The sequence below is a fragment of the Colius striatus genome, chromosome 18, assembly GCF_028858725.1.
Source record: "Colius striatus isolate bColStr4 chromosome 18, bColStr4.1.hap1, whole genome shotgun sequence".
Lineage (NCBI taxonomy): Eukaryota > Metazoa > Chordata > Aves > Coliiformes > Coliidae > Colius > Colius striatus.
In genome coordinates this window covers 293,399-301,899 of record NC_084776.1, presented here as the reverse complement: position 1 = coordinate 301,899, position 8,501 = coordinate 293,399, and the positions used below count along the sequence as shown (strand labels likewise).

Genomic DNA, 8,501 nt, shown 5'->3' with positions numbered 1-8,501 from the left:
CAGCAGAGAAGCACAGACAATTGTGCACACTAGTAACAGCTCTCTGAACTGGGTAGTATTACAGACATTACCTTCACATTAAGTAAGAGCTCCTGGGGTATATTTAGTAAAGGCAGAAACAGAAGAGGAAAGGAGGGAAGATAAGTTTACAAGAACTAACATTCCTTATTTCAATTATTTTACTTTACTCTGTCAATCATTATATGCAAGAATTCGTCTCCTCTGTGGTTTTTTTCCTCTGCAGATCCAGGCCATCTAACTTACGTGCTTTTTGGCCATTTGGCTTCAAACCAGCCTGACAAGAGACTGTAGCTTTCTGGATTGCAGGGTTTATTGTCCATTTTTGGTATAATGGGTCAAGAAACATGATAAAATGTAGCCTTACACATACTTAAATATTTATTTTGTAGAATCACTTTGTGTGTGAAACAGTAGCTTGATTTTAAAAGCTGCGTCCTGATATTTCCACACAGCCTCGTGTAATGTCAACACAAGAAACCTTAAAAGAAAGCTTGAACAGTTCTGTATTGCTATGCAAGAGAATGGGGTCCTTCTTCAGTTTATTAAACACCCTTCCAGCTTAGAGTGTGCTGCCTCTTTGGCACACCTTGTCCAGGGTAATCAGCGACTGCAGAGTGGAACATCTGTTACTTGGTTTTGCTGCCATCCATACAAAGTGGTGTCATTTTTGAACTGCAGTTTGCCACAATCATTATCCAATCCATGCTGTCCTGTCTGTGATGTCTTCCAAGAGGCTGCTACCAGTGGAAAAGAAAGAAAACCTCCAACAGAAGAGTTCAGAATCGGCATCTGAAGGCAAAATCTTCATCAGGAGCTCATGAAATGTCAGAACTTTCTGCTACAGGTTGACAAGTCACCAACAAGAACCTCAAGTGTTTTGTTTAGTTTGGGGTTTGTTTAAAAAAGAAAAAAGATATTTTTATAAATACTAAGAATCTCCAGAGCTATGAGTGACAAATCATTAAGCCACAGGATGCCTCAGGTCTAGTAAGCAGAAGACCTAATAAGAGGTAGAACACATCACTATCTGCTGTTCTCTGAGACCTCCTGTTTACAGAAAACAGGCATACTTGTTACAGAACAGCCACCATACTAGCTGGACTTTGACCCAATTCCCTGCAGCATTCTTTTCGCCAGACCTCATGGTCACCTCAGCACACATGAAGGAAAGCAGAAATTTAAGAATGAGCTGTGGGACTGCAGCAAGTAGCAGTCAGCTTGTTTGCTCCTCAGTGGAATTCAATAATGCAGAGGACAATGCACCCAGGTAAACGCTGAAAGGTTTATTTTAAAAAACAGAGTTTAGGGAACAGTGCATTTCAGCAAGCTGACACCTCTGCTAAGTTTCATACATGAATACACTGCAGGCATTTGCCTACATTATAGCACTTTTCAAATGACAGGCAGTTAAGCAGCTAGCTGAAGTCCACAGTACAGCTCAACCCAGCTCTTTAGAAGCCTGAAAATTTTGCAAGCTTCACATTCTAGCTGTTTGTTAGTAACAGTTTCAGGGCTAGACAATGTCATTGTATCCTTCTGCCCTCAGTTCAGCCTCAGATTCTAGCACGAAAACAGCAAGTATTTTCTGAAGAGTTTGAGAGTAGACTATGGCTTGGCAAAATATTTTTTCATGCTGTTCATGTCAGGTAGCACCTGGCCAAAGTCTGGGATAACCAAAGAGTAAACATATAGACCCCTATTTCTTCCACTTTTACAACAAAGCTTACTTTCTTGAAAAAGCAGCAGCAGGTGATACTGCTACAACACCGAACTTCTGCCTTTGTGTGAGTGGGCAGTGTCCTTTTCATGATTGCATGAACTGTTTACTGAAACATTAAGGAGTAAAAATAAACACCAATCTAGACCTTAAGGTAATAAAAATATTATCTGAAATGGAGAAACCACAGTCATATAATTAAAGGTCCTCAAATGACACCATCAAAAGTCTCCTTGGGGCATTACAGCTATCTAGCATTCCTCCTCCCTCAGAGACAGGGCATGTTTCATCAGCCTGTGAGCATGCTCTAGCTCATACAATCTGCTGTGGGCAAAGCACGGGGAATGATTACCATCTAGTCTGGCAAATAGTTCTTCAGTACCAAATATCAAGGGAATAGCCTTGGACCTGGCAGACCACCATCATAAACAACCACTGCTGGTAACTCAATCAACAGTTCAGCTGGTAAGAGAGCCAAGTCTGATAATCACCTCCATGGGAGGTACACACGGATTACAGGGGAAGAGTGCACACTGTAAGCAACTCTTATCCAGTCCTGTGCAAGCTTATCCTTACACAGGGTTTTCCCATGACAAAGGCTTTCAGCCTTGTTTACCCTCATGATTCCAGGATTATTGGTGTTTCAAAAAGACCCTGTTCCGGCCAATAGCTGGAGTTTTAATGTGGCAGGCCACAGAAGCTCCTAAAGAGTTCTGTTCCCGAGAAAGACAAGTAAAAACTTCCACTTCTCTTGTCACCATGGGGACTACAGTCTGCTATAGCACTCCAGCTTCAAGACAATGGCCTCTAAAAGCCCCTAACAGTAGTAAGAATGTTATCATTCCAAGTACTGTGCCTTTGCCTAGGATGTCTCCAAGCACAGATTCACATGACATCAGACAAAAGGGTAAAGTGACTTGTACACCCATGACTCTAGTCCTTCTACATAGAGCCATGAGACAAAAGAACAGGGATTCTTCTTGGAATGTCCCAGGCTGCAGCTGAACAAACCACACCTTCTTGGTTCTGTAAATAAGCATCTGGCTACCTCCTTTGGAGATACCTCTTGGTTGTCTCCCAGAAGGAGGAAAAAGAAAAGCATCAAAGAAGTACACCACAACTCCTGTCTCATGCAGGTGCCAACAACTGGTTAATTATGACATCTTCTTGACAGGACACCAAATAGTGTCAGGATAGAGCAGACAGTGGACGGATTTAAACCTGTGAAGCAAAAAAAAAAAAATTACATTGGAATTTTCCACACAAGGAACATGGCAGCGTGGAATGTGCAGCAGTAACACAGCAGAGAGGTTGGGTCTACCTGCCTTTGGCACAGTGACAGGAGCCAACATGTGAGGATAACCCCATTAGTGCATTTGATCACCTTACAGCTGATAAGCATGAACAAGGCAGGGAGATCCTGTTTTGGAAGGAGATACTCACCGGGTTGGATCTTGCTGAAGGCCAAAGGCTCCTCCCACACTCACAACATTGTGTTTGTTCTCAGGGTCTCCATAACTTAGGGTTACCTGTAAAAGCAAGTAAGTATTCAGAAACTGTAACACTAATGAAGAAACACAGACAGGGGGGATAGCAGGATTATAAATATGGTATGAAGAAAGACTCCAAGGATCCTGCCTAACTGGATCAGTGGGCTACATTTGAAAACACTGGTTAGTTCTGACATAAGCAATATTGGCAGAGTGGTAGCTATCAAATAGACCACTGCTCCTCTGAAGGCAATGTGGGAGAATAAACAAAGGAGCTGAAAGTTGCATTGCCCTGAAGGATAAGATGCATTACAATGCCCAAACTGCCAATGCCTCCTGCACCTTCACTAAATAACAGTGTTCATCAGATATTGCCAGAAGCCTACAATAGCAGTGTCTTAGAATAGAGGGGAAAAATAAACACATTTGAGTGTTAAATGGCATACAAATAACTGCCACGGGACAAACCTGGCAACAACATCTTGATCCCCGGACCTCCAGTGCTGTTCTTCCACACAAGCATTGTATTAAGAAATTTTCAAGTGCCAGGTACAAGAAGACTTAAATTTTCTAATTGTAGATTTCCTAGATTTTTGGTTAGCTGTTACAGTCTCAGAGAAGCAATGACCACCAGTGAAAGTCTGTATTCAGTCTGCAGTTAAATTAACTAACATAAAGGAGATTACATCACACTAGAATTTGTCTCCAAGTGTACATTTCTGCTGCCTAATACAATTGCCAGGAAAATATAACCAAGCAGTTTGCAGCCAAAACCCACACTCTTGTTTTCCCATAGTGCCAAACATTAAGAGGCAGACAAAGCTTCTGGATAGCCTTACAGCTCCATCTACTGCCCATCAGGAAAAAGGTATCCCAGCAATTAAAAAAATACTTGATTGTTTTCGTAAGAAACATTAAATTTCTTGAGGTTCAGACAAGTTATTCTTAAAAATGAACAAACATTTAACTGTGTCTTGTTTATCGAAGAGGTATTTGCTATAGCTGTGACACTAGTCTTTTTGAACAGCATGAATTAAGACTGAGACTTTGTTAGGCAAAGACAGAAATACTTTATTATGTGTCAGGCAAACTAAATATTGCTTCCTTCTACACTTGCTGCTACTGTGACTCATGGAAAGTCTGTAGGCATCTGTCTTTACTGAAGTAGAGCAACAAGTCTGTGGATCATATTCTTTCTGCTCAGATCGAGCTGTTTTTGTAAGAGCAGGACATAAGGCTTAGCCCTACCTGCTGCAGTACAGACTCGCCTTGTAGTCTCTGTAGATTTTCCAGATGGGAATGGAACAATGGGCTGTGCAGCAACTTTACCTCCAGCAGCCCTTCGATGATGTAGCCAATAGTGCAGTCATCAGGAAGACGCACTCGTTCTGCAGTGCTGATGAAGTTACCCAGGCTGTGGGGTAGAGCACAGGAGAGAAGATGAAATACACTTTCAAGTCTAACACACATATTGATGGAGCTCAGCTAGGAACAGTAGTTACCTGGCCCAGGGACTCATTTTCAGGGCAAGACCTCTGCTGATACAGAATCCTGCCCCACCGGTGGCAAACCAGAATTTCACGGTTGTCTTCTGAAATGCAACAAGAAAAACAAACATTAGTTACTGGCAATCAGCTTTTGTTCCAGTTAGCTAGGCAGGGAAGGGAACCTGAGGTTCTGTTTGGTATCACAATACTGCACTTAAGTCGGAACAAGACTACAGATTACTTCCTATTTCTTTAGGCTGCTGAAAGCCCGGATAGCTGTTCTCTCAAATGAAACTCTATCCTGACACTGACAGCAGGTAAATCATCGAGTTAGCACAACCAAAGTAGCACACATGAAATGGGAAACTATAGTCCCAGTCCTACCCAATTCCATCTGTGCCCTGGTCCTTCTAGCCAAGTGTCAGTGTCAGCTCAGTATTCCTCGGGAAATCAAAGGTGGTCCAATACTCATTTGGCTCCATGTCAAAGGAGACTATTTTGTTGTACAGAGTATTCCCTAACAAACTGACTTTCTGGCCAGTGGATTGATTTCTCTTCAGGCCTGTCAGTATAGGTGAGCTGGGGAGGACCCATCCTTTAGCACATGTATCTTGTGACTAAGACACTTGCTTCCACTTCTTGGAACCCTAGTAACCACTCAGCACTGGAAATGCCTTCTATACCCATCTGTGGTTGGGTAGAGATATGACGACGTGCCACTGCTCTCAGAACAACCAACCAAGCCCCAAAACCCTAAAACAAGGAACACTACCCCTAAAACCACTAAAGGAAGAAGTCAAGGTGAGGAGGCCCCACTCACCTCAGCATGAGGGGGATTGCCAACATATGCAAATAAAGAAGAGAAACAGGTATCCACCCACATACTCTATTGCACATACTCATGAGGTCAGATGGAAGCCTCATTTAACCCAGCACCTTGTCTCTAAAAATGACTGTTGCAAGGTTTGTTGCTTGCAGATTAAATCACATGTTCTCATAGAGGAATCCAAGGAACTCTCTCAAAGTTTTAAAAGCTTAGAAAATCAGGATGTCTGTGAGAACAACTGCAAAGTTTGCTTACTGATCCATCACTTTGGACATGGTCAGCTGCTTCTATGGGATGGTCCAGACTAGGTCGCCCCACATAGACATCCTGGCTGTGTGAGAAGGCTGATAAGAGACGCAGGAGGGTCCGAGGGTTCACATAGTTGTCATCGTCCACATGGCAAAACCATCTTCAAACAAAACAAAAAAGTTACTACAGAGCAGTAACAAAAAAAAAAAGTTACAGGTTTACAGCTCAGCCTTAGTCTTTGAGGCCACAAGCAGAAAGAATTTCCTATTGTGCTGAACTAGCAAATTTAGAGGCTGAAAGCATCAATTCAGGAAAGTGGCTGAAGTCAGTACCCCCATTAGATTATCATCCTTTTCAACTTTCAGATGATGCTCGTTTAGCTGTGCACCCTTCCCCGTGCTCCTCACATTTTAGTTACTCAAGTTTCCTGTGAACACGAAGCCTGAAGAAACAAAGTCAATCAGAACAATGGGTTTCACCTACTTTTGCCCAGATTCCAGGAATTTATCGTATTCCACAGACATCTTGCAGCAGAGAGCTTGCCGGGTATGGACAGCAGAGCAGTTGGTGTTGATCATATGATCCCCTAGAAAAACAAAGATCAGCCCTTTCAGGTTTGAGAAGTATGTATAGTCCAAAAGAGACTACAAAAGAAGCGCACATTTGGCACTGGTGCTGTACATCTGAAGGGCATATGGTGCACACATTGAGAGTAAACTGCAGGACGGGCAAGGCTCATGGGTTGTGCACATGACATGCAAGCTGCAGAGTGCATGAAAATGCTTGAGTGCACAGGATATAAATAGTGCCATGAGACTGTGTGCAAAGGAAATACCCAATATAACTTTGGACCAGACAGACTTAAGCTTACTAACATGATGGCAGTAGGTGCAAAGGTGAACCCAGTACTCAGGAAATTCCAGGCATCTTGTCCAGGTGGTAAGTAGGAACAGCATATTCTCCTGTGAAAGGAGAAGTCTCCATTTCTCCACCTTAACTTCCCTAATTGCTTGTACAGCATAAGGATTTGGGAAAGTCTGACAGAAACCAAACTGAGTTACAACAGACAGCGTGCACCCAAGCTGCACAGCTTACCTGCCTTCAGGCGTAGCTCTCGATCCTCCCAGTCTGTGAATATAAAGGTCTGTGGGAGACAAAAACAGTGTATCCACATTTGAGAACTTCAGAAACTACTTTCAACTTTGTGACATTGCATTCAGAGCTCTGAATGTTTTGCCCTGTTAGTTTATTTCACAGTAGCCATTTGGGTGGGGCGGGGAATGATAGTGGAGAGAACCTCAACAACTTCAGTCCTTGCCTTGTTTAAGAGGTTTTTACACTACAAACTAGAAGAGCCTCAGTCCAGTAACACACCCAAGATTTTACACTCCTCATCACACAGTACAGACAGCCAATTTCCTGATAGTTCCAGACTATCAGGAATAGTTCCTGTCTTTTTTGGCAATACCTCCCCCTGTAACCTCATCTCCTCTCTCTCTGGCCGTGAGTCATCCACTGCTGTTAAGCAAGCTAAAAGGAAAGAACAAAAGTCAGGGTAGACAGTACTAAGTGGCAACACTGTCTTGTCCCAAGTGCTGGGTAAAACCTACTTTAATGCACTTGAATGAGCTGCAATTTCCAAACAGAGGAACAAACTCTACATTGTTCTCTGGAAAAACCTATAGTTGCTGAACTACTTGGTCCAAAATATTGGCTTCCTGCACTAGGGGTTCTTCACTATCATGGGACACTTTCCAGCCACAGAAAGGTCAGCATGCTGTTTCTGCTTGAACCATCAACACCACGTTGCAAGTAAGTAGCTTAACCAACAATGAACTCATTTGGAGGTTAGTTCAGACAAATCATTTAGGTAAGACGACCTTCCTCAGTCTTTTTAACACACACAAGGAACAACTCGGGGAGAGCGCGTGGCAGCTGCCCGGGAACACCGAGGTCTGAGGCTCCCGGCTGCCCGCCCCAGCCCGCGGGCGAGGTCTCACCTGTCCCCTCGCCCGGGAAATCCAGGTTTGCAGGAGCAAGTCCAGCCGGCTGCGGTGGTACTTCCTCGTGGTCTTCACCGCAATGAAGATGTCCTTCAGCTCCAGGCTCTCCCTCGCCGCGCCGGCCGCAGGGCCAAAGCGGCCATTCCGCGGGGGCGCCGGGCTGACGACGAGGCCCTCGCCCCCGCCTCCCGCCCCAGCCTCGGTCCCCGGCCCCCCGCGAGAGCCTGCCCGCGTGCCGGGCCCGCCGCTGCCCCCGGGGCCCGCCCGCCGCGGCGGGGGCCTGCTAGGCCCGGCGGCAGGCAGCGGGCGGCGGCGGGGCGCGGCGGGGGGCTGCCCCCGAGGCAGCAGCAGCAGCAGGAGCGCGGCGGCGCTGACGGACAGCAGGAAGCAGGCCTTGCGGAGCCCCAGGCAGGAGCCGCTCATGCTGCAGCCCCGCGGGCCCGCGCCGCGCTGCCGTGCGGCCGCCTCATGACCCCGCGGGCGGCGGCTCCGGGCGGGCGGCGGCTCCGGGCGGGCGCCGAGAAGCCCGGCGGCTCGACCGGCCTCCCCCCCGCCCCGCGGCGGCCGGCTCCGGGAGGCGGCGGCAGCCCCCGCGGCCGGCGGAGGGGAAGCGCCCGGGCACCCCCAGGCCGCTCTGTCCCGCGGGGGGGAAAGGCGGCCCCGCAGCCCCGACGCGCCCCGCCCGGTGCAGCCGGCCGGAGGCGAGAC

General features: G+C 46.3%; 1 protein-coding gene across 1 annotated transcript; it reads right to left on the bottom strand.

The window, feature by feature from the left end:
- Nucleotides 1–376: 376 nt before the first annotated feature.
- On the bottom strand, nt 377–8,281 carry RFNG (RFNG O-fucosylpeptide 3-beta-N-acetylglucosaminyltransferase). Its single transcript, XM_010195301.2, has 8 exons — nt 7,791–8,281; nt 6,886–6,934; nt 6,274–6,376; nt 5,797–5,950; nt 4,731–4,819; nt 4,477–4,642; nt 3,182–3,267; nt 377–2,959 (listed from the first exon to the last, which is right to left on the bottom strand). Exons 1-8 carry the CDS (start codon nt 8,214–8,216, stop codon nt 2,893–2,895), a joined length of 1,140 nt encoding a protein of 379 aa, XP_010193603.2. The 5' UTR covers nt 8,217–8,281; the 3' UTR covers nt 377–2,892.
- Nucleotides 8,282–8,501: the final 220 nt, after the last annotated feature.

Coding starts and splice junctions, on each gene's coding strand:
- RFNG (XM_010195301.2), bottom strand. CDS start 8,216: ATGAGCGGCTCCTGCCTGGGGCTCCGCAAGGCCTGCTTCCTGCTGTCC. Junction 6,377..6,885: donor AGAGCTACGCCTGAAGGCAG/GTAAGCTGTGCA, acceptor TTGTTTTTCTAG/GGGATCATATGATCAACACC. Junction 4,820..5,796: donor ATGTCCAAAGTGATGGATCA/GTAAGCAAACTT, acceptor GTTGCATTTCAG/AAGACAACCGTGAAATTCTG.